The 27,503-nt window shown below is 36.4% G+C and overlaps 1 protein-coding gene across 1 annotated transcript; it reads right to left on the bottom strand.

Annotated features, from left to right (window-relative positions):
• Positions 1 to 13: 13 nt before the first annotated feature.
• On the bottom strand, positions 14 to 16,666 carry LOC140148042 (5-aminolevulinate synthase, non-specific, mitochondrial-like). Its single transcript, XM_072169880.1, is given in 12 exon segments — positions 14 to 3,257; positions 4,139 to 4,213; positions 4,215 to 4,268; positions 4,988 to 5,127; positions 6,062 to 6,226; positions 8,181 to 8,360; positions 10,779 to 10,963; positions 11,957 to 12,194; positions 13,007 to 13,153; positions 16,468 to 16,602; positions 16,605 to 16,650; positions 16,652 to 16,666. Coding segments are annotated over 12 exon segments (1,698 nt in total). The 3' UTR covers positions 14 to 2,939.
• Positions 16,667 to 27,503: the final 10,837 nt, after the last annotated feature.

Below are 27,503 nucleotides of genomic sequence, written 5' to 3'. Positions count from 1 at the left end.
TGTAAATTACTCCACTGGATCCATCCCCTATAGAAGACATGCCCTTAAATAATCTTCCACAGGGGGTATCTTCATTTGTAGCTACAGCCTGTGTGGGAGATTACGGTCTATGTTTTCCATAAAGTGTATAGATTTCAACTGGAATAGCCCATTATTTTTGGTAGATAAAATCCTTAGGATTCTTATTTCAGTTGCCTGCAGGGTTGCCAAATATTTCATCTCAAATCATCAAAAAATTGCCCAATTTTTTTCTTAACCATTGGTTTGTATGGGACACTAAACTACTAAAAATCGCTGGAGCCAGTGTGAAAAGTCAAACAATTTGCTAGGAAAATCGTAAGTCCCATATCAAATAAATGTTAAAAACTTGATCATAAAGCCATTGCCATATTCCATCTCTCCACGATTTACAACTGCAATGCAATGGGCAATTCCATTTGAAATCCACACACCCCATATGAAAGACATAACCTTAATGTCCACACAGGGGGTGTAGATTAAAATGGGGTCACCCATTCAGGTAAGGGTGTATGGATTTCAACTGCATTAGCCTAATGTTTAATGTCTGCTGGTAAAACTAATAATATCACCATCATTATCCTGATACACAAATGGATATAACACATCTGTGATGTGATCAAGTTAAATAAGTTGTTTGTCTTTGATTTTGAGATACATCCAATATAAATAGTGCTCAACCTCCTTTGTATTTTATTGTTCTGAGCAGCACCAAAATGACATATCTCTGGAACCGTTGTGATGGTGTTTCATCAAAATAAAAGTCTGCAATTGATGGCCCATATGATGAACCTGAAAACCGAATTTTGCATTTGCCCGACAATCGACTGATTTTGCTTGATCGCATCTCATATGCTAGCTGCATGTACAACATAATGCTTTGCAATTTCACTTTTCTTTTATAACAAAGTATATAATTGAGCAAGTATACAAGCCTGTGAATATTGAATTTGCCTGTTGCATATGTTACTTATAATTGATATATCATATATACTGCAATATTTGTTTTACAAAAGCACCAAATAAAATTGAATTTGCTGGTTTTAAAAAGCTTTGTTATATTCTTTTAACCATTACTGTAATTAATTACGGGTAATATAATTAATATATCATATTTAAGCATACTTGTCTTACAAAGCAATGTAATTTAAATTTTATTTTAAATATGCTTTTAAAAGCTGGTTTTACAAAGCACCATTTTATTTGTGTTTTCTTTTAACCATTAATAATATTTTACATTATGCACTAGAAAGTACATGTATATAATTTAGCAAGTTTACAAACGTGTATATTTAATTTGCATCTTGCGGTTACTTGTATTAATGTAATATAATTATCATATCATATATACTACAATATTTCTTTTACAAAGCACTAAATAAAATTGAATTTGCTGGTTTGGAAAAGCACTGGTTTATTCTTTAAACCTTTACTGTAAAATGTAATATAATTAATATCATTTATTAAGCATACTGCACTACTTGTTTTACAAAGCAATGTAATTAACATTTATATGCTTTTAAATATTGGTTTTAAAAAGTACTGGTTTATGCTTCAAACCATTACTTTATTAATATAATTAATATATCATATCATAATATCATGCTTTTTAAAAGCCAATTTTACAAAGCACTGTTTTATTGTGTTCCTTACAACCATTAATAACATTTTATATTATGCACTATATAAATGGATTGATTTGACTGAAATTTTTGAAAAACTATGTTTGCACAATTTTTAGATTTTTCAAGCTTCCAGTGATTTATTAAGGCAATTTAGCCTCTTCCAGAAAACAATTCTGATTGACTCTACTTGACAAGTCCATCCGCCTGGAGAACAGGGTTTAATTTTTCGTCACATAAGTGTAAGGTGTTATATAAGCAGCATTTTGAGTACATTTTGGTCAGTGTCATGTGGTGTTCCCTATTGCTTCCATCAAATCAAAGGCTCATATAACTTCATATTGGGCTAATCCAGTTGAAATCCATACACCCCTATATAGAAGACATGCCTTAATCTTCCACACACACATGGGTGTAGATTTCAAATGGATTCACTGATACAGGTAAACCCCATTTGAAATCTTCATCCCAGTGTGAGAGATTTAAGGTCATACCTACCGGGGGGTGGATTTCAATTGGAATAGATCACATTGCTTACATGCAAATTACGTAAAGTAAATATGTAGTAAATATGTTCAAATATGTAAACTGAATGGAGTTCTTATAAGTCCCTCCCTTTAATGTTAACTTTGATAGAAAATAAATTACATTTCTGTTTTGATCAGTACACTTTGCACGTACATTACAGCTTAATTCTGTAACGCAAGACACTGTGACATGTTTACTTCTGTGTATTTAGTATGCAACTGGCTATTCCAGTTGAAATATTCATCCCCTATGGAAGACATGACCTTTATCTCCCACACAGGGAAATTTCAAGTAGGATTACCTGAATGGGTGACTTGATTTGAAATCTACACTCCCTGTGTGGGAGATTAAAGTCCTGTCTTCCATAAGGGATGTTTGAATTTCAACTTGTATAGCCCATATCTGTATGATGTGCACTAATCAAAACAAAAGAACTTATATTTTCTTCTCATATAAAATTAAATGTTAATTGACATTAGAAAGACACTTAAATTAAATATATTGGTTACTCTTAGTACATGGCACAGATACATGTAGGATAATTGCTATTTAAAATCCCTACCACCAAGTCACTCCCTAAATAAAATAAAAAATCATAGGCCTGTTTAAAACCAAACCTTCCACCAGGGGTTTTCAACCTTTCTTGGAACACAACCTATCTTCTTGAAAATCAGAATGACCCATGTCATTGTATTTTGCCATTTTTTCATTCTTGGAGTGTTTCAAACCCAAGTTTTTAGATTGTGAACCAAAGGTTGAGAAGCCCTGTTGCTAAGCAACACCTACTGCCATTTCTTTGGCCCCACAGGATTGATGGTTATGCTGCAGAGACGACGCTTCTTCAAAGTTGAGGGTCTTCTTACAATAAGCACATTCATTGACAGTGAACGGCAAATCGCAAGACTTCCAAGAAGCTGTTAAGGCATCCACAAATTGATCCATCATCTCCGGCTTGTGGAATGGCGTCGGTGCAATGCGTAGACGTTCCTCTCCTGGGCCAACCGTTGGCGGGTTGATAGCTTGCACATAGAAACCATGCTTGCTTAGCAGTTGATTGGCTACCTCAGTGCAGGCTTTTGGGTTGCCAACCTGAAAATGTAAATAAAAGGACATGTCAAATTGTAGATATAAAGGAAAATTGAGGCCGATTTTGGAATTTTAGCCATTTCAGATTTTCAGAAATACGAATTTCAAACCAACAGGTCCCAAATTGGGTAAAATTCAAATGGATTTAAACATTGGGCTATTCTAGTTGTTATCCATACACCCCCTATGGAAGACATGACCGTAACCTCCTACACAGGGAGTGTGAATTTCAAATGTGAACCTGAATGGGTGACTCCATTTGAAATCTTCACTCCCTGTGTGGGACATTTATAGGTTATGTTTTCCATAGGGCGTGTATGGATTTCAACTGGAAAAGCCCATGTTTTCAGCTGCTCGAAATAAACCACCTGCATTTCAAATGGAATAGCCCAATAATGACATCCTCTTTGAAAATTGAATAACTAAATGGACACACCTAAGTTTTATAACAGAAATACATCAACAGCTACATACAGGCTGTCTGTGAGCTCAAAGGATGATATCTGTAAATTCAGGGGTGTAATTAACAAAGGTTGCTTCCTAGGAAAAATATTTCATGGGAAAATCGGGTCGAAAACAATATAATAATGTAATGTTTAATAAGTTCTTTTTATGACTCTGTTTCTCTTCGAAACTGCGCAAAGTTCGTAACAACCAGGATTTTGTCCCTAAAGGCTGGTTATACAGGCATGTGTAATGTGTAGTGACATCAATGCTTTTTTGTCGTTGCACCGTAAGCGTGCCAACAAAGTGCTCTTGTTCATTGTTGCACACGTTTGTGTATGCTATGCGCGATAGTCTTAACATGCACAATTTGGTATAGTGATGACACATGCGCCAATGTCACTACTGAACTTGAGGTGAACCCAGTATTACAAACTTACATGCACAGGAATGATATGGCTGGGAGTGTGTATCACTGGTATACCAACAGCCTGGAGCTTGCCATACAAGGTGCGCGACTCTACTTTGGTGGCGCTCTCTCAAAGAACGACCTTCATCACCCATCAGAACCTGTACACAAAACACATATGTATATAATATATTGAATTTATAGTGATATATTAGGCACAAAATCAGTCAATTATAGATCTTATTATCTAGTCAATATAATACTGCAAATCTAAAATGATAGCCATGATTGTAATTCAAGCAGCCAACCCTAGAACAAGCTGATAACCAGACTGGCTATGATATCTGTATAGAAATACGACAAAGCTAATGATCTCTTTTTACTACTAATATTTTAGGGTTTATGAATGGACTCAATGTTTCTGATGAAATGAGGTGCATGCTGGTGACAACTCATGCTGTGCATTTTTTATATCATATAGCTGTACACATAAGCAGAATTTAAAGCAATTTCATCAGGTTGCTTTTATTAAAATATCCAAATGACTTAATTCCCACATAATGGTTTTTTTTGGTTTGCATTCGATTAAACCAACCCTGCCCGTTTTATGGGTGGACATTTCAAGTAGGGTGGTCGGTCACAATTTTTTTTCTTTTCTGGAGGCTAAAATAACCATAAATTTTCAGTCAAAACAATAAATTCCCACCAAAAAATGGCTGATTTTAAATGATTTTAAGAAGATTTCAAAAAAAAAAATTCTCCCAAAACAAAACATCTGGAAACATTCAACATTCAACAAAAATCTGTGTCACTTGGTTGAGTTTTTTTTGTTGCCTTATCTACAAATTATTTTCAAATATAATCAAACCCAGCCACATACCTTAATTGAAGCCATTGCTCCAGCTAACACCATTGGAGGTAAAGCGGTAGTAAAGATAAAGCCTGCTGCATAACTACGCACCATATCAACCAAGTTACTGTTGCCAGCGATGTAGCCACCTATCATACCAAATGCTTTTCCTACAGGCAAAGACACATACATTTATGTTAAAGGTGGGTGCAATGGTCTGATTGTAAAGCACTGTGTTTTCTAACTCACATTCAAGCTGAATTTATAGTCCATCGATGAGCGATTGGTATTTGACCAACGAAGTAGTGTACTTTCACAACGCAGCTAAAAGTGCGCCACCTCATTGGTTAGAAACCAATTGCTCGTCGCTCTAAAATGGAGTATAAATTCAGCTACTTGTAGCTGGAGATCCATCACCCATACAGTCTTATTCTAAATTCTGAGTTAATTGGATTCTAGATGCAAAAATGTGTATCAAAGTACACAACTTCCAGGGTGAAACCACCAAACTACCCTTTTTTTTCATAAAAGACTACTATAAATGAAAGATATTCAGGGCCTATAAAATTCCACTGGGGTTATGAGAAAAATATGAACTTTCACCGTAATTTTGATGGGGTTAAAGTAGGGGAGGGATGAGGTTGTCAAATCGGGTTACACAACTTTTTCAATGCCTCACAAAACCCAATATTGAAAGGATATTGGAGTATTGGTTACAATTTAAGGGACCGTTTAAATAACCTTAATCTCCCACACAGGGAGTGTGAATTACAAAATGGGGTTAACTGAATGGGTAATTCCTATAAAATCTACAACTTCTGTGTGGGAGATTAAGGTCAAGTCTTCCATATGGGGTATATCATATATGTATTTCAACTGGAATAGCCCAATCTATATACATGTTTCAGTAAAGGAACCATTAAATATCAGTTTAACCTTGGGGCCCATACCTATTTTCCAGTGCGCAGCCTTGCACAGCCAAACTGCAGGTTATAACTGCAGCCACAATTCTTAAGCTCCTAAATTGAATGCCCAGCCAAGCTGGCTGCAGGAAAGCTGCAAACTGGTATTTAGGTAAGAGTGGGCCCTTAAGTTTATACTTACCAAGGGTTCCTGATATAATGTCCATATCAGCCAGGCATTCATCTCGTTCTCCAACCCCAGCACCATGGCGCCCGTACAAGCCAACAGCATGAACTTCATCTACAAAGGTGATAGCTCCATACTTATGCGCTACATCACATAACTCCTTGGTAGGGCAAATGTCACCTATACAAAAGAACACAACCAGTTAGGTACTTCCTATAAAATTCTATTAAATCTATTAAAATGTTTCCATAATTGTTCAAAGCTATTTGCTATGCCTTGAGCCTCAGTGATGCATACATGATCATATTCATTAGTAAGTAACACCATCATATTTACGATTTACCTTTTACCAAAAGTATTATACCCAAAGATTACAAATTCGTAATGCTTTGGTGAATCCGCCATGGAGGGCAGATAATGTACCTCCAGCATTCATCGGCAAGAGCCCAAAATCAAACAATAATTTGCATCTTAAGCTTGAGCATAACAATAGTTGTGTATGCAATGCTTAGCATGCGTTTTTTTTGCACATCATGTTACACACAGAACAAAAAGATCCACATACTTAAATTTGAATGGAAGTTTGCCCGTGCATCTTATTCCGGAGACTACATTAAGAAACCTCCATGAGTGACATGCAAACATATTGGAGTCGGTACTCTTTGATTCTACATGTACCTCATTGCCAATAATATTGACACTATTAATATTTACCTGCCATGGAATGCACATTAGGCAACAATTGTGGGCATGACTTATCTGATTTTTTCAGCAGGTCCTCCAGCCGTTGGAACTCAATATGGCGGAAGGTGAACTTTAGAGTTGAACCAATACTAGGCTTGTTTGTACTTATTTTGCATGCTGATTCCAAATATGTGACATGATCAGGGGGAATGAGTCGCATGTCGACCCTGGTCGAAAATGAGTTTCACAAATGTTTCTAAAGAGGACATTTTGAGCTTTCAGAAACTGAAAACCCCATGTTGATACGACTTTTCTTTGCGAAGTTTTGTCAATTTATCAATCGCTGTAAACAATATAAAACAAAAGAATTTTAACACTTTCTTTGCCAATATCTCAAAATCAATATTAGCGACATCCGACTCATTTCGCTTGATTATGTCACATATGGTCATTAGGGTGCATCAGATGCCCCTCATGTCAATGGATTCATCTGTCCCTAGTCTTAAAATGTTCCTATTGTCACAAAACTAACATGTGCCAAGTTTGAATTAATTCGGAGGTCGGCCTGGGGGGCCACCGAGAGCCTAAAGTTACAATGTGTGCTCCTATGTAGTAAAGTTCATTGACCCCTGTACAATTCCAATTAGAAGCCGATTGAACAATTTAAAGTAGCTGCCATATCAAAACCGTTAGGACTTAGAAGCTCAAATCTTTTGCGCTTATAGTACTGATAATCATCTTCGAATCGGTGATAAAAATTAATCACCAACAAAATGAGCATGTGTGGAATTGGCACAAGCGCCCTCGATACAAAATTTCAGTGAAATAGGCATTTTGTGGTAATTTTTACCTCAAATTTTACAAATGTTACAAATGTTGATGTCCTGGTTGTCATTACACTTTTACAAAGCAGATTTCTGAACTTTAGATCAATATATAATACATATTAACAACTTTCAGTGTGAAATAAAGTATTATAGCACTTGGTTAAGACAGAAATTATAGATTTTCCCAAGAATATGGACTGTGGGGCGCTTTGACAATAAAACACACACAGTCATTTCTTTGGAGATGGATTTTCATCACAGATTCAAAGATGATTATCAGTACGCTTAGCTCCCAAGATTTGAGCTTCAATCCAAACGGTTTTGATATGGCAGCTACTTTAAATTGTTCGATCGGCTTCTAATTGGAATTGTACAGGGGTCAACGAACTTTACTACATAGGAACACACATTGTAACTTTAGGCTCTCGGTGGCCCCTCAGGACGACCTCCGAATTAATTCAAACTTGGCACATGTTAGTTTTGTGACAATAGGAACATTTTAAGACTAGGGACAGATGAATCCATTGACATGAGGGGCTTATTCTGCAATTTTTGAATTAAATAATTTTTTTTTAACTTGTCGTCTGCAGTCGACACCCGTGTGGAGAGATTCAATTTTTTACCTGTCATGGAATGCACAGTTTCGAAGGCAACAATTTTGGGCGTGGCTTTATCCGATTTCTTGAGCAGGTCCTCCAGATGTTGGGGATCATTATGGCGGAAGATGAACTTAGGCACTTTAGAGTTGCGAATACCTTGGATCATGGATGCATGATTACCAGAGTCAGAATAGATCTCACATCCTGTAATATAGCAATGACAATTATACATATAAGACAAGTGTGAACAAAAATATGATAATACCTTCTTAAACATCAAAATTAAAAGAGAATGTATGATGTGCCCACCTGACGAGGGGTATCACATTATTAAACCTTAATATACCAAAACAATACATTGCACATATTACCACCAACAGAAATTAGACACACTAAATTAGACACTAAATCAGGAGAGACATGACTAAGATTACTTAAATATTCAGTTTATAATAAGAAGCACTGCCACCAACCCAAGAGATTATAAGTGTAATTATAATAAATGGTATGAAAATCATTTTATAATTTTCTTATAATTTGTATTTTCATATCTAACCATACTCTACACTGATTTCACATTAAATAATTGTGATTTGATGTTACCAAAAATACTGACTCTTAAAATAAACCGCATGCTGCATTTTGGTTTATGGGCCACCTACAGAAAACAAACTTTTTTTAAACCTCCTCCCGAGATCATCAAAGTTTGATATTAAGGTTTGCAATCAAATGTTTCAGTTCCGGTATGAGCTATGAACTTTTTTATCTTTTTAAAATCATGGCAAATACGGAGTTTACCTACAAAAATGCAACAATTGAATGATGTTTACAAGCAGCCACGCCACCCACCCAGGCATGGATATATAATTATACCAATTTATTTTTAGGATTTATGTTGCAATGCAAAATAAGACTACATTTAATGATTTTATATAAAGAAATTAATATGCACACATAGCACTTATAAGGCTATTGTGTGTTTACCAGCTAGTTTAAATCCTAAAATAGAATATTGCTGTGGCCATTGATTGATACACAAATCAGTATCAGTTATCTGATCTCCAGATATGCAAAAGGCTATTCCAGTTGAAATCCATAGACCCCATATAATGGAAGATAAGACCTTCATCTTCCACACAGGTAGTATGAATTTCAAATGGGGATGGTGACTCCAATTGGAATCTCACACCCCTACAGGTAAATTAAGTAATTCTTGACCAAGCTTTGCATTCATGTAGCGTACTAAGCCTGTACGTAACGTAAGGTGTGTGTATGCTTTCTTATGTACATCGCTATGTGCATGTGTGTTTATCACAGAGCCACTAGCGTTCAAAGTGTTCAAGCATGGCCAAGAATTACTTAATTTACCTGTAGCTTTGTGTGAGATTAAGATTCCACAGTGGGTGTATGGGTTTCAAAGGGAATAGCATAATATACAATTTCAATCCCTCTGGTGATAAAATTATCTATTTCAGTTCCATTCTGGTGATAACATTATCAACTGCATGTCCCCTTTACTAAATATAAAATAAAATTATTTTCAAATCTCTTATCAATTTGGCAGCACTAACGTCATCTACATAGGTGTGCATGTTATTGACACACCAACATGTCCTTTTTAGAGGTCAGTATACATGTGATCATCAAGTCAATGCTAATCATAGAGATTACACATTCTGATCAAACAACTGATGTATGTCATATCCTGCTCAGAGGTCAAAGTTCACACAACCAATTACTAATTGTATAATACAAATACTCTGTTCAGGACAATGTATGTACAAGGGGTGCAAAAAAGCACACACTTTTTAAAGTTCATGAACATCTAGACCAACATGTAGTGTTACCTATATCCTTCTTGGAGGTCAGGGTTAGCACAACCCAACTAACCATATCCAAGTATTCAGTGAAGGACAATGTATGTGCATGCAAGCATGCATTGCATTTTGACAGTTCATGAATATCTAGACCAATTGTCTATATGTACCTACACAATCCTGTCAGAGCGCAGAGTTTATACAACAAGAGTCAACCCTACAAAACAAACACTATATAGCATAGCGGGACATTTGTGCTAGGTTTTTATTTTCACTCTTTCACTGTTAATTTATAAAGCCAAGAAAATATTTCTGACCCACAGGCTTTTAATGTACAGCTGTTTGAAAATGTGAATAAAACTTAGAAACTGCAAATTCTTCCAAAGAAGATAAAAATGGATACCACTAAATATCCTTACAGTATTCTGTTCAGAACAATGTATGTCAAAGTACAAGGCATGCAACCACACACTTTTAAAGTTTATGAGCATCTACCTAGGCAAACATGTAGTGCATACAAACTGAAATTAGCCACTTCCATAAACTTCAGTGTTATGCATTTTACATGCATCATGGGCAAGAGAGTGTCATTCTTCTCTGCCAACTATTGGAATTCCAGTTGAAATCCATACACCCCCTATGGCAGACATACATTAATCTCCAAAATAGGGAGTGTAGATTACAAATGGATTCACCTATTTAGGCAACCCCACTTGAAATTCACACTCCATGCACGTAGGGTAGATTAAGGTCATGTCTTCCATAGGGGGTGTATGGAGTGGATTATCCATTATAGTATACATACCTGGCAATGCCTTAGCCAGGGTGAAGAGAGTTGAGTCATTGGCTACGTAACATGACGTAAACAACAGCCCTGCTTCCTTCTGATGTAGTTCAGCAACTAGTCGCTCCAATGATTCATGATACGTGGTATTACCAGCAATGTTACGAGTTCCACCAGCTCCGGTACCATGCTGCTTTAAGGCATTCCTGAAAGAGGAAGAGTATATCGAATAAAGCAAAATGCTATTTGAAAATGTACTTGAGTGATGCTGCTCCTGAAAGAGGAAGAAATTGTGAATAAAGCAAATGATATTTAAGTGTGTGTGGGTGGGTGGGTGGGTGGGTGGGTGGGGGGGGGCGGGTGCGTCAGTGTATACCTGCAAACGAGGACACACACAGGACTTACCTGTAACCGAGGACAGTCTCAAACTGCTGCAATAGATCTCAAATGCATGCTAAATGCATTAGTGTGATACTTGTAAAAAATACAGTCAGCAGTGGATGGCTAAAATTCTGTTTCGTATCATACACAAAAGAAATCGGCCATTTTAGTCTGTGGTTAGGCGATGAAAACACGATACACACGTCCATGGTTAGCTAGCAATACACATAGTCCTCGGTTGTTTTGTGTGCGGCTTTTGGGGGATACGGACAGCATGCTGAGTCAAAGTCATCTGGTCATATTAAAGAGGCCTTGTCCTTTCCAAGATTGATTATGGCAATGGGCTGCTTCTTAGTTGTTGTAAAGCAAGAGGGTTCTAAAGTCACATTTTGTTTCCATAGATTTTGTAGCCTTTCACAGGCAGTCCGCAGTTCTCATTTATTTTTTTCTTCATGTTCTTCTTTTGCTTTGTTTTGAGCGCTTCGTTCTAAATGTAGTAGCGCTATATAAATATTTAAAATGTATGTAAGGTCAACTATCAGCAATGGCTCAAGACCGATGTAGCTGGAGGAAACGTGCACCGCAGCCGAAGGATGATGATGATGATGTATAATAAACCCAATATTGTAGCAGCATTAGTTATGAAAAAGGTTTGACAGACTATGAGACAATTAAAAAGTTCTGTGGCTTATGAGGGGCATGCATATTACACATTTTAAGGCTTGCATATTTATAATGTGGAACCCCATTTGAAATTCACATTACCCGTGTGGACGATTAAAGGGTGTATAGATTTCAACTGGAATAGCCCAACTTACGAGACAGCAGTAGTAACATTTGGGTGACGACTCATACCCAAGTAATCATTACTACACCAAACAGACACAGGTTGACCAGGAGGTAGGGAATCCTTGGAGTCCAGCTTGGCATAGTTCTCACCATAAGGAAATTTCTCTGCAATGCGGTTGACCTTCTTGAAGATGCGGTAGGTATGGTCAGCTTTCTTACGATCCACCTCTCCTTGCATGAACTTGTCATAATCAAAGAAACCATCGTCTGTAACAATAAACCAATACCCAAACTTTGAGAAACAATATATCTATGAATATTTATTATTTTGCTATAGCCATTGTTTTGAAAAGTTTAATAACCATTGTTTTGAAAAGTTTTCATTTTACTTTTTATGGTGGCGTGTTATGAGCAGCAGGGACTGTCTTTTGGACTTTCCAGGAGAGCATTAAATAGCTCTTTTGGAGCCTTCAATGATTAAGAGCATTTACAATAGAATGTAAGGAGAGAATGGTCAACTAAGGAGAGCAAAAATCACTCTCCTATATATCAGATATAAGGAGAGCAGTAGAGCAATTGCTACACTACACTACACTGTGGAAGATTTAGCTCTAAAATCTTCTTCTAGAGGGAGTATGGGTTTCAAATAGAATAGACAATTTGGTAACTCTCATTTGAAATACTCACTCCAGCTGCAGAAGTACATGTATAGGGGGAGTAGGTGTTTGAAAATAATTAACTTTACCCAATTCCATTTGAAAAACATACTCCCTCTATGGGACACTACTTTCCTTAAATCTTTCACACGGGTATGGCAAATTTCAAATGTAATAGCCCATGTGACCTTGATGATCCAGCATAACTGTCCTTCACTTTAACTATAACACAGAGCTTGCCCTGACCTTTGACAAATTCTTTATCAGCTATAAATGACTTGATCTTTAGTGTTCTATGGACTCTGATGGTGTTAGGATCAGTGACTGCCTTCTGAATATTCAGTTTCTTCAAGGAGCCACTTGCTAACATTACATTACCACTGCCGCAAACAAAGTTTGCATTTTCACCTAACTTGCACTGACCTTTGACAAATTCTTTATCAGCTACAGATGGCCTGGTCTTGGATGTTCCATTAACTCTGATGGTGTCAGGATCAGTGACAGGCTGTACATTCTTCTGAACATCCAGTTTCTTCAAGAATGGACACTTGAAACTCTGGGCTTGCCCAGCTGCAATAAATAGAAGATGCAAAGATAATTACTAAAAAGTTACAGGCCATCTAATTGCAAATTATCTGCTTATGAAGAAGATACCTACTATGTAACTGAAATCAGGAACATATAATAAAACTTGACGGTCCGGGTCTGAAGTTAGACCTGGTCTAAGTGGAATTTAGTTCCATCAGGAATGGTCCTTTACTCTTATTTCCTTCCTAGAGCAGCTAGCAAATTCTAAAGATTTTAATGCAAAGTAAAAAAATAATACAAAATATCTTAGAAAATGTCCTTTCTCCTTGTAGGACTAAATTCCACTTAACTTTAGACCCAGTCTAACTCTTTTGTGCATACCGACCACAAGACCAAAGTGTAGCTTGAGCACTTTGCTGAAGCCTCTTGAAGGTCCATCAAGACCCAATTACAGTGTTTCAGCGATGACCAACAAGTTTTACATAACAAACAAACAAATGCATTTTGCATGAGGCAGCTATATACTCTACGATCTACATTTATTTCAAACAACCAACATTCCCATGATCTTGAGGTCACACCTAGGGCTGTCAAGCAACAATAGGGTATTGTGCTGTTTATTTAGCAGGTTTTTGGTGTTTTGATTTGACTTGCATGCTACTGCATGTACATGCAAATGCATGTACTACGTGCAATACAGGAGTGTCTGAAAGCAGTGATCCAAAAACTAGTCTATAGCTCTGGAGCCTGAATTTAACCTGGTACAATAATATCTGCACACACACCCATAATTTCATGCTTGGAGAATTTATATTTTTATGTTTACAAGCTAACTGTAAAATTATGCAGGTACAATGTATACTGCTTTCATATCTGTAATACAAATTCATAGTTCATAAAAGTTATTAGCTTATATTATGAAATTTATTAGTTTATGAAAAACGTTTTGAATGGAAATTAAACTAAAATAATTGATTTTTTCATAAAAAGTGTGTTATTTTTTACTTTTTTGGATGTTGTTTTACAATGAGTACAATCATTTTATAATCAGAAGAGACTGATGAGAATGTCTCATGAAAAACCCCCATACTAAAACAAAAAGCAGGAAAAACAGTTAAATACCCCTTTCAGACCTGCACACTTGTTTTAAAGGGGGGGGAGCGGTCGAAATAGGGCCGGTCAGCCGACAATTGGCCTGTAACTTTTTGGCCTGGCCGGTAACTTTTCTGACTAGCATCTAGTTGCCGGCCCGGCTGGCGGTAACTTTTAAGGTCAAGCCCGGCTGGCCTGTAACTTTTGAGGCATATTTCAAACACTGGGGGGGGGGGGGGGCCACACAAGAAACACCATATTAATTAATCTTTTGGAATGTTCAAACAGGCACTTTGATATATGTCTAAACTGGTTTCAAAAGGAAAAATTTTAAATTCCTATGCATTCAAGTAAATAGCATGAACCAAAGGTTAGATTTAAAGGGTGCATGAACTTATTGTATGGAAACCTGCAAAGTCACCCAACTGATATTATGCTCTGTACTGTGAACTTTCTTATGTATTCAAGGTTGGTTTGCTTATATTGCACAGACATTGCTAGTACTATAATAATACCACCCAAACAACTCAGCTTGTTAAAATGAATATTGTATATCTTTTATGTACATGTTGACTCATCAAGTTTTTGCTTTCTCATAATTTTTAACTTTGTTATTTGTTGGCAACACAACAACCGTAAAATAACTACATTCAGCAGCAACAGAAACAATTAAAGCAACAACAATAAAAATGGCAATTTATATTCATATCTTCCATTATAAAAGTAACTTAAGTCCCCGCTTAAGTCGTAGCTCTAATAGCATGAGGGAAATTAATTGATATGTGTTTAGTATAATTGGAAGGAAGTGGCTGGCAAGAAAATACATCTGTAGTGGGAAATGCATCCTATGGAAATAGCAGGAAGTAACAATGTTACATCCTTGTTAGTTGCATGGTTGAGTGAATAATCGAGTGCAATGACCAATGAGCACTCTCATATGAACAAATTCTTTTTAAAGCAACATACCGTGCTGACAAGGAGACCAAAATTGAGTATCAAAAAAGGCTCTCTCAACATAATTTGTAGAAGTGTGAAGCAAAAGACCCCAAATGTGACCCACTAACATAAAAGTAGTACAACAATCGAAAAAATTTACACGAGTGGGTATTCATATAGTTGGTAGATAAAATAATTGAAGAGTTTAACCTCAACACTACCATATTTTTTTGCTCAACTGGAACGTTTTCACTAGTTCCGACTCCAATTTGCTGAGAATCCCGCTAAAAGCCGCAACGAGACTGGGTAGGATGTATAAATAGTATTGTCAGCTTACCTAATATATTTGGTAGCTTGCCTCTGGACACCTTCCAGGAAGCGTTCGAAAAAGGGCCGGTCAGCCCGCCATTGGCCTGTAACTATTTGGCTTGGCCGGTAACTTTTCTGACTGGCATCTAGTTGCTGGCCCGGCTGGCCGGTAACTTTTTAAGGTCAAGCCCGGTTGGCCTGTAACTTTTTGAGGCATATTTCGAACACTGCTTCCAGGCACTCAACATTGTGTCCAGAGGCACCACTCTTAAAGTTGTCCACATCCAACTTAGTTTCGTCAGCAGACATTGACTTGTACCATACTGACATATTTTAAAACAGAATACTAAATGTACTAGCACGATAGACACCCAAATGATAAAGGACCGAAAATGGGATATCTCACTAGTACCACTCCAGAGGCAGAGCTACCAAACTCAAGATCACTCCTGATCAGGGCAATTTTGTCTAATTTTGAATTTCAATTCCAAGATCTTTAATTTTTAACAGAACTAAATTTAATGTTGTTCATGAAATAGTCAAAATGAAATGGATTTTGTTTTGAAACTTGGGAGGGATGAAAATTTAACTCCCAGGTGCTACTCCAATCAACAAGCGCATTAAGATCACTTTGGAGCAATTGGCAATCGTCAAAACTGTCAATAATTCAAAAAACAATTAGCATCATCAGCAAACAGCAAAAACATTTAGCATCATCAGCAGCAAACAGGGCAACTTTGGTATTCTTGGCAACACTGCATGGGCAAGTCATTGGCAACACTGGGCATGTTCATAACTTTGCAACCAAGTATCACGAGACCTGGGGCTTCAACATCAGTTACAAGTGAAGGTATACTGAGCAAGTTTTTTAAATAGTAATTAATGGTAATAACATAACTCAATTGTCAACATATCTGACTTTGGCTTGAGTGGATCAGATTGGGTCATTGTACATGTACATGCCAAATACTGACTGTTTTTCTGCTGTAAAACATAAATATCTGTTAAAATCAACTTACAGGGATTTTTGCTGGGTGATTGAGGCTGGCTGGCAGCAGTTTCAGCTTCTTCTGCTTTAGTGGAGGCATGATGGGCCAGCAATTGAGACATCACCGGGCAGTTTTCAGAGTAGCTGAACAGCGATGCACCAGCTTTTTGGTCAATTCAGCTGGAATACGCCCAAGGAATGGACATTTGAGACGAAGCGATATGAGCCATGTCTAATATTTCTGGAAAAAAAACACAAACGTGTTATAAAAACTTCAAGGTTGTAAGTGTGGTCTATCTGTAAATTTACAGGAAGGCCATTTGATTGAGAAAGCTATCTACTATCCATGACACGATAGTTACTGTGTGGATATAGAGTGGAACTACAATCATCGCTAATTTTCAAATGTATAAAACAAAAAATTATTGTGAATTTACTGAAATTCATGTACCTTCAGAGCAAAGTTTGATAAAAGAGAATAACCATGCTAACAATTCACCGAAGTGTCATTTGAGCAAGTTTTTTGCATTCACAACAACATTATAGAATATTTATAAATATGAGTGGATATTCATACACACACACCCCATGCCCGCACACCCCGACACACACACACCCCATGCCCGCACACCCCGATTTTGGGGGTCCCCTGGTGCCAAAAATATGTGGTCATATTAGGGGGGGCACACATCAGTAAATTTGTGTTCACAAATGGACTCAGAGCTGAATACTTGTCATTTTTGATTTTAAACACAAAATATTTATTTTGAGCATTTCAGCAGACTAATCTTTTTTACATTAATAATCAACATGTGTAGATATATTAATAAATGTTTATAAAGGTAATTAGCCATTTAGAAAATTCCATGATGGCTTTTAACAAGGTAAGGAGTAGGGGAGATTGGGGTTAGTTGAAACATTTTTCACAAAATCATCTTTTTAACGCAAACCGATTACTTTCAAGAAACACTAACCATATCAGTATAAACATATACATACATGCTACAAATACAGCCTTAAACTTTATTGGACCTGCTTATGATTATTCATATAATCCAATTTGAAAATTTGAAAAAAGTGTTTCAACTAACCCCACCCTATGTTTCAACTTACCCCAGGGGTGGGGTTAGTTGAAACACAGCTTGTAAAAATTTCAAAATAATTAATATTATTGTGTTGTTAGGGTTATACTTCCCTTGAAGGCACCCTTTAACATACAATCAGTGTGAAAAAATGAATAAATAAGATATGTGGGAGTTCGGGTCAATACTTTGGACACAAGGTGACGAGTGTCACCATGGACCAAAATATGAGAAGCCTAAAATATTATAAAATGTACTTTCTGTATGCAGTTTTTGCTTGTATTATTGCTTTTTAACCATATTAAAGCAATATTGAAGAAATGGTAAACATGTTACAAATTTTTAAAAAGTCAAATTTTTAACCATATTTTTCTATGCAATTTTCACGTGTCAACTAACCCCACCTCAAAAGTTTCAACTAACCCCGATGCCTATTTTTACATTTCAAAGTTCATTACACAAAAGAAGAAATACAATAAAAATTTTATTTCACATTATTCTGGGACTTACTACTAGTGCTTATGATACTCAAAAAATAATCACCTGAATCTTCAAACAACATGGAGATAACGCATCTTTTCTGAGGGGTAGAAAAATTAGTCAGTAAGTCAAAAAACAGATATTCCTTTCCCAAGCCAACACTGGTGGGGCATCAGTGCTGTTGCTAATTTGGTGGATGACCCTTACTAATACCTATTACGGTACTAGGTGCCAGTATTTTACCAAATTAATTTTTTGTGTCAGAAAAAAATACAATGTTTCAACTTATCCCGCGTTCCAACTAACCCCAATCTCCCCTATAGTATCTGTCAATACGGATATCAAAATTTGTAAGAAAATTCTCATTTGGTCACTTTGGAAACTGAATTAGCCTCGTTCAGCATCAAATGCAATCTATTTCTAAGTTGGTATTTCTGGATCATGAGTAACATATATATATTCTTTTGACACCAAAACTAAATTTCAACGATCAATTTCAAATTTTAATATTTTTTTCCTCAAAACATATACATGTGCGTTTTCCCATAGGAAATGTCTTACAAGAGTGAAATTCTCATTTGGTCACTTTGGAAACTGAATTAGCCTCGTTTAGCTGTATGCAATCTATTTCTAAGTTAATATTCCTAAATTTTGAATAAAATATCTTTCTTTTGATACCATAAAGATATTTATACAACGTTTGGATTCCGAATGGTAAAGTTTGTTTTTTAAGGCACTTTCCCTTAAAACGTGTGCATTTTCCCATAGGAAAAATGTCCCTTATTTAAGTTAATTAATATTGAGATTTTTCCATTTTTGGAGTGCAATTTTCAAAATATTGTGATATCGCGCATTCTACAAAATCCGGTGCCAATTAAGGCTGGCATTTTCGGTCGGGTAAACGGGTACCTACCGAGATTACATTACCCGGTAGGAAATACCTCCCGGGTACCAAATTAAAAAAAAAAAAAAAAAAAAAAAATGCGGCGGGTACCCGGGTACAAAATTACCCGAAAATGCCAGGCCTAGTGCCAATCCACTATAAAAATTGAAAAAATAAAAGTTGTTCAAAAAGACCTGCTTTTTGTGTTTTTTAAGAGTGAATGTATCACTACTTTCAGATGTAAAAAATTGCCAACACCACTTGCATATTTTTCTTTCAGGAAGTCATGATGTTTTTTAACACTAAAACTCAATGTAATGTGAGCTACGTTACCGACTACAAAATGGGCTGGTTTTACTCAATCCAAGGTCATAAAAAGCAAACTAACGATCACTTGAGTGAAATGTAAAACATATTTCACCATTTCATAGAAGTTTTGAAGATGCCTAAATGAGTGTGTAACGTAGCTCACAGTAACGTAGTTCACTGGTTTTTAATGTTTTTAATGTGATTTGCGAACGTTAGAATGTTATGTCGGTTAATTCTAATATAAATGGGGTTCGACCACTGGTAGCTTTCATATATATATTATTAAGAAGTACATGTAATACAAGTGCATACTATAGAATCCTGGTAACGTAGCTCACCAATCTTAACATGGTCGGTCGAAATTTCAATGTTTACAACATTTCTATGCCAAAAATGCTACAGCATCACGATTTTTACTGTGATTTTAAAAACCTATGAGTGTTTCCTTTCAAAAACCGCATAAATTACATTGATACCTCTGTTTTACTTCTTTCCAATAACGTGTGTTAAAAAGGGGTAACGTAGCTCACAGCGTTTTGGTGGAAAGTGCAAATTAATTTAGAATTACACAAAGACGTTTTAATCACTAAAAAATAATGTTGATACGATGGTGCGTTATCTAATTAAAAATCAACAAATATGTAAAGAAATCGCATTTATTCAAAGAAAATATTCAGGGTTAGATGTGACACTTGAGCAGTGGAAATGCATTTTTAGCGATTTTTGAGCCTTTGCAAGGGTTTTAAATCAGACTGAAGAAAGCATTTAAAGTATGGAAAACTATATATGTCCGTGTAGATCTCGTTGAGTTCTACCAGAAAAACAACATATTTGATGCCCTACATGTAAATGCTCGACAAAGGTTTTGTTGACCAAAGAATGGAAAAAAGGCTATTGGCACCGGATTTTGTAGAATGAGCGATATACCTGATGCTTTTTGTTCTTTTAGTGGTTTATCTTCAAGTCTAAGAGTTGTTTTAACATGAATGGACATTAACAATTCATATTTATAATCTGAGGGCATCCTAAACTTGCTATTTTGCTCTGTGAAACCACTTTTTGGTTAGTTTTGCGACAATTGTTGAATCATAAGTTTTCTTGCATTTTTGGAGTGCATTTTTTTCACCAAACTAAAGCAAATGGTGTGCCTTTTGATATTTCAGTAGCAAGTAACTTTAAATGAAAATTGAACATTAGAATCATATAATTTGGAATTTTCAGCTCGCTAATGATTAAGGCTGGCATTTTCGGGCGGGGTAGCTGGTACCCGCCCGAGATTACATTACCCGGGTAGGAAATACCCTACCCGGGTACCCGAAATTCAAAATTTTCGGTTTTGTAGTGTCCCTAGACCTAAATGCTAGGATCATTCATGGTTGACCTAAAAAAAAAAAAAAAAAAAAAAAAAAAAAAATTTCAAGATATTTTTTTTTTAAATTGATCATTGTATTCATGTCATAGTCTATTAATGATTTCAAAATGCATTGAATTTGAATGCATTTTGAAATATCTTGAAATTTTTTTTTTTTTTTTTTTTTTTTAGGTCAACCATGAATTATCTTAGCATTTAGGTTTTTTTTTTACAATTTGGTGCCGGTTACCCGCCCGAAAAATGCGCCGGGTACCCGGGTACAAAATTACCCGAAAATGCCAGGCCTAGTGCCAATCCACTATAAAAATTGAAAAAATAAAAGTTGTTCAAAAAGACCTGTTTTTTGTGTTTTTTAAGAGTGAATGTATCACTACTTTCAGATGTAAAAAATTGCCAACACCACTTGCATATTTTTCTTTCAGGAAGTCATGATGTTTTTTAACACTAAAACTCAATGTAATGTGAGCTACGTTACCGACTACAAAATGGGCTGGTTTTACTCAATCCAAGGTCATAAAAAGCAAACTAACGATCACTTGAGTGAAATGTAAAACATATTTCACCATTTCATAGAAGTTTTGAAGATGCCTAAATGAGTGTGTAACGTAGCTCACAGTAACGTAGTTCACTGGTTTTTAATGTTTTTAATGTGATTTGCGAACGTTAGAATGTTATGTCGGTTAATTCTAATATAAATGGGGTTCGACCACTGGTAGCTTTCATATATATATTATTAAGAAGTACATGTAATACAAGTGCATACTATAGAATCCTGGTAACGTAGCTCACCAATCTTAACATGGTCGGTCGAAATTTCAATGTTTACAACATTTCTATGCCAAAATGCTACAGCATCACGATTTTTACTGTGATTTTAAAAACCTATGAGTGTTTCCTTTCAAAAACCGCAAATTACATTGATACCTCTGTTTTACTTCTTTCCAATAACGTGTGTTAAAAAGGGGTAACGTAGCTCACAGCGTTTTGGTGGAAAGTGCAAATTAATTTAGAATTACACAAAGACGTTTTAATCACTAAAAAATAATGTTGATAAACAATATGATGGTGCGTTATCTAATTAAAAATCAACAAATATGTAAAGAAATCGCATTTATTCAAAGAAAATATTCAGGGTTAGATGTGACACTTGAACAGTGGAAATGCATTTTTAGCGATTTTTGAGCCTTTGCAAGGGTTTTAAATCAGACTGAAGAAAGCATTTAAAGTATGGAAAACTATATATGTCCGTGTAGATCTCGGTGGTTCTACCATTAAAAAAAAAATTGATGCCCTACATGTAAATGCTCGACAAAGGTTTTGTTGACCAAAGAATGGAAAAAAGGCTATTGGCACCGGATTTTGTAGAATGAGCGATATACCTGATGCTTTTTGTTCTTTTAGTGGTTTATCTTCAAGTCTAAGAGTTGTTTTAACATGAATGGACATTAACAATTCATATTTATAATCTGAGGGCATCCTAAACTTGCTATTTTGCTCTGTGAAACCACTTTTTGGTTAGTTTTGCGACAATTGTTGAATCATAAGTTTTCTTGCATTTTTGGAGTGCATTTTTCACCAAACTAAAGCAAATGGTGTGCCTTTTGATATTTCAGTAGCAAGTAACTTTAAATGAAAATTGAACATTAGAATCATATAATTTGGAATTTTCAGCTCGCTAATGATTAAGGCTGGCATTTTCGGCGGGTAGCGGGTACCGCCGAGATTACATTACCGGGTAGGAAATACCCTACCGGGTACCAAATTCAAAATTTTCGGTTTTGTAGTGTCCCTAGACCTAAATGCTAGGATCATTCATGGTTGACCTAAAAAAAAAAAAAAAAAAAAAAAAATTTCAAGATATTTTTTTTTTTTAAATTGATCATTTGTATTCATGTCATAGTCTATTAATGATTTCAAAATGCATTGAATTTGAATGCATTTTGAAATATCTTGAAATTTTTTTTTTATTTTTTATTTTTTTAGGTCAACCATGAATGATCTTAGCATTTAGGTTTTTTTTTTTGTTTGGTACCCGGTTACCCGCCGCCGAAAAATCTTGGTACCCGGTACAAAATTACCGAAAATGCCAGGCCTACTAATGATGCCATCTCGTGCAAAATGTACGATTTTACTTTTAGCCAAATTTTGGTGAAAAAACAGCCATTTTCCGGAACCTTTAAATTGCTGTAACTCGAAAACGATTTGTCCATTTATATTGCAATCTTCTTCTATTTGTAAGAATTATCATATATTAGCTAAAAATCAATAAGATATATATTACAGTTACAAAAATGGTGACTCATGGACTGGGTTGCTCGAGAAGTCTAGCCAAGAATTTGCTCACCGATAGCTTCACATCCTACATTGTACATGTAGGCTAGAGACCGTAGCATTCAAAATGTAGTCGGATTCGCTGAAGCATGACACCGTGTAAAGCAATGGAAGTTCAGAAGTAAACACAGCCGATCATGACAGGCGATTGCATCTAAAATGTTGCTAAAATTACACTTCAGCAAAGTTTTTGACTGCCCAAAATATGCAAATCTTGCTCAAAAGATACAGTTGACTCATCGAAATAACTTTCATCCAAATTTCAACATTACCAGAATAAATTAACCTCCGGTGCAAAAAATTGCACCGCTGTCCGACCGAAAAACCATAGCAAAGCACTCCAGCTTCGAATGCGTAAAGTTCTATCGTGTGCAAAGTCAAAGCTAGAGTTCTCGAGTAAGGACTGGGTGATCAATTCAATTTACAATTAATGAATTACATGTATGATATTAAAGGAGGATTTCGTGATCCCAGACCTACAACTGTAGCATCCTCTTTTTATGACATTTTTCAGTAGAGATCCACGAAAAAAGCTTATTCCCAAAATTTCAGTTGATTCCGATTTTGCGTTTGCGAGTTTTGCATGATTATGTGTATTACACTGCCCCCAGCCAGCTCCCTCATTACCCTGAGTAAAGATAGTCACTTGTGCTGAGCATGAAATTGGTCACTTATCGCTCACTGTTCAAAATGTGACATCTACACCAATTACAGTCCCCGAAACTGTCTACTTTTTAGCCGACCTCAATTCCGAAACATTTAGTGATAGTTAAAAATGCGATCCCCAACCCTTTGGTTACCTTTGGACGAATTTTTGAAATCTCCATGAGTCTCCGTGTCTGAAATTCCCGGTACAAACATCGAAAATGTCGCAATTCTCAGTTCTCGGTGATGATACTATATCCGCATCGCTGTTTTCATACATGAATATGCATATCTCTGACCCCTGTAAGGTCAAAAGCGTGGCGTTGATTTCAACCAATCCGATCCACCGTTTAATAAGCAGCTTGATACTGACGTCATATCTGAGGTGACCAGGAGGCAGGAGCTACCATTTTGGTAAACTGAACTCGACTCGTGCGTTCTTTTGGTTCACATAAATCGAACAAAATTTTCAATAACGGGTAATAGTATGATTTCAATTTTTATTAATGAAGTTACTTGTAGTTTTGAGGAATGACAAAGTTGTTTTGGAAACTTAGATGTTTGTTTCAACTGATGATGTAGGATCGCAAGGTGAGTGAATTCGTGAAGAGATTTGCTTGTTTGAGTGATAGTAGGATACGGGATGTAGGCTAGTCCTCTGTGTTTGACCGGCTCCGGACGTCTCAATTCACGACGTCTCAATTGCACCTGCTTACCAGACAGCAATACTGCGTATTGCTGTATGGAACCAGATATACTCCATCATGTCCATCGCATAAAGCCACTGTTCAACTGTTGTAATACCAGAACGAAATTCAAATTTCGTGATATTTTTGCTAAACAAATTAATCTGCAAGAAATATTTGGTACATAACATAAACATGTAGCCAGAGGTATCCAGAGTCTGCCAGTGGTATAAAAATCTCAACTATTTTAAAGTAAAGTGGGGGGAGAGGCTGTGGATCAAGAAAAGCCCTTTTAAACTCAGTTGAACATGGACTGGTGCACGGTGTCGATCAACAATAACTTGGCAATATGATAAAACTGAAAAGCATTGGAAAAGAACATTCATGAATGATGAAAAAAAGGACTGCATGACTTCATCATGACTTACCTTCGTTCTCTCCTTTTTTGTTCTGGATACAAAACGGCTTCCAAATTGACTTTCAGCTCTGGATTAAAAGCAACGATGAGATTCGACACCAGGTCTAGACTAGTTCAGTTTTATTTTGAAAGCTTATCAAACATGCAAACCAGGTTTTTAATTCAGAAGATTGTGGCAAGAAGATATTATTGCAATAATGACATTCGTGTTCTGCACTGAGAACGACGAAAACGTTGATATAGCTAGACGTTGAACAAACCCGGAACTTCCTCACACCATTTCCGTGACCATAGCAGAGGAACACAAAATTCTGTTTGATAACGGAAAATTGTATAACACAAACAGCAAACTGCAATCCGTCACGTAAATTCAAGGCCATCAACAATTAACACAGTGTACAAGAGTATAGTTCGCAAGTCTCGAAATAAAGCATATTATGTAAAGAACCGTGCCTTGTAAATGAGGTTATTACAAGGCTCATTGCAGTAAAAGGAAATTTATTAGGGATGGGCGAAATTCATACATGTGTATCGGTGCGGTGCACAGCGGTGTTACATACAGGGTGTCCTCAAAGTTGGTTTTATAGAAATTCCTTGGGTGTCCCTGATAGACCTGTCCCATGGGCGGAGCCAGCATTCTTGGTCGTGGGGGATTTTTTTTTGGGGGGGGGGTCACTGACGAAAAAAAAACCCGGTTGCATTCCTTTAGGCCTAGGCCTATATCATTTTTTTTTTAGAGAAACTCTAGGCTATACCTACAAATAGCCGATAAGCCCCGATAGGCCTACTGATAGTATACATGTAGGGTAAATTTGGGTAAATGGACCGGTGGGGGGAATGCTAAGAATAAAATTTCCTCAAGAACAAAATTGGGCAACATCATACCGAGTGTTCCATTTACCCCAACGCCAAACGTTCTGCTATGATGATTTTACTCAGGATAGTGGAGTGGAAGAAAAGCTCACTTAGGCCTACGGTACCATGAAGCGGCGAGGCAGGGTATTGATTCCAAAATAATTTATTTGAATAAATGTGCTGAGAGTTGTCATACAAAATTGGCAATCTACAATAACAGAAATAAATGTTTTACACATGCAAAAATAGCAGATTTTAATGATTTAGCTAATTAATTAGAGACTAATTAGTTTGATGTTCTATTTACCCCACAACAGACCCACTTGACGTGAATGGAACACTGACTTTAAATATAATCCTCTTTAATACCGGTAGTATAACATGTTAATATTTTTTGGCTAATTGGTTTAAATATTATGATATTATAATACTACACATAAAATTACTAATGCATGGTAGATTAGGCCCCCCTATTGATTTTTATAAAATCTGAAAACCATCTTTTTCTGTTATGTAGGCCGCCTACCAAGAGAAAGTGGTATTTTTACGTGGTATTTTACCATGTTTATAAAAAAAAACATGAAAACAAAATTATTGTTGTTATTCTTTTGTTTAGTCACAAAATATATGCTAAATAAAATATTATGATGTCTTTTCAATGTTTAGCTATGAATGTAGGCTACTTGCTAGTAATAGGCCTACCCCTTCAAGTGTTCCAATTACCTACCGTTGTTCCATTTACCCCTGAATTTGTAGAAAGAAAATTCTGTTAAACATGTTAAAACACATTCAATGTAAAAGCATACTAGTGGCAAATGGTGGTCATAGACCACAAACCTAGCTGGGGCGTGTTGGAGTTGTGGAGGTATCTGACCCCTGCAAAATGTTCCAAAATGTTCCCCCTGGTCATGATGTCTGTTGTCAATGAGTTTGAGTCCCGTACTCCTTACAGATGTCCAGAAAATGCAATTCTAAGATTTGACCCCTAGATGACCTTTGACCTGACTCCTGCAAAATGTTTCAAAAATGTTCCCCTGGTCATCAAGTTGTTGTCACACAATTCTAAGATTCGACTCCAGATGACCTTTGACCTGACCCCTTCAAAATTTTCCAAATTGTTCCCCTGGTCACAAGGTTTGTTATCACCGAGTTTGAGCCCCGTACCCCTTAGAGATGTCCAGATAATGAAATTCTCGGATTTGACCTACGATGACCTTTGACCTGACCCCTGCAAATGTTTCAAAACTTTTCCCAGGTCATGAAGTTTGTTGTCACCGAGTTTAAGCCCCATACCCTTACAGATGCCCAGAAAATGCATTTCTAAGATTTGACCTCTGCATGACCTTTGACCTGACCCCTGCAAAATGTTCCCCTGGTCATGAGATTTGTTGTCAATGATTTTGAGCCCCATACCCCTTACAGATGTCCAGGTAATGCATTTGTAAGATTTTACCCCCTTAATGACCTTTGACCCCAATTCTGTGTACAGGTTATAGGCACTGGGTATAAACTGTACATATGTGGAAGTGACATCATTGTGCTATGTAATTTGTGGTAGAAGAAGCATTTTGAAAGTATTTGGTTATATACCGGTAATACCCCCTTAATGATCTTTGACCCCAATTCTGTTTATACCTTATGGGAACTAGACATAGCCGATACATATGTGCAAGTTACGTAACTGTAGGGTGTAACACGTAGGAGGAGAAGCATTTTGAAGTTTATTGCCAGAAAGAAGAAAGAAGAAGAAAGAACGGATAGAAAACAGGACCTAGCTCGGGGGGTTGTAAACCCCCCAGCTAGGTAATTATCTACTTGAAACAAAACAATGTGGATACCCTCCCGTCACGACCACAGAAAGTGATTTATTCCTTGCGTTTCATTTCCCCAAATGGGCAAAGCGTCTTGATTTGTCATGCTGACATAGTATGGGTGCTAACTGGTGCTTGATCTTCTCTTTTGGTTGACTGGCCTGTGCCACCAACGCTCTGCAGGGTCTATTGTTC

Source organism: Amphiura filiformis, chromosome 3 (genome assembly GCF_039555335.1).
Source record: "Amphiura filiformis chromosome 3, Afil_fr2py, whole genome shotgun sequence".
Lineage (NCBI taxonomy): Eukaryota > Metazoa > Echinodermata > Ophiuroidea > Amphilepidida > Amphiuridae > Amphiura > Amphiura filiformis.
This window is presented reverse-complemented; position numbering and strand designations above follow the sequence as displayed.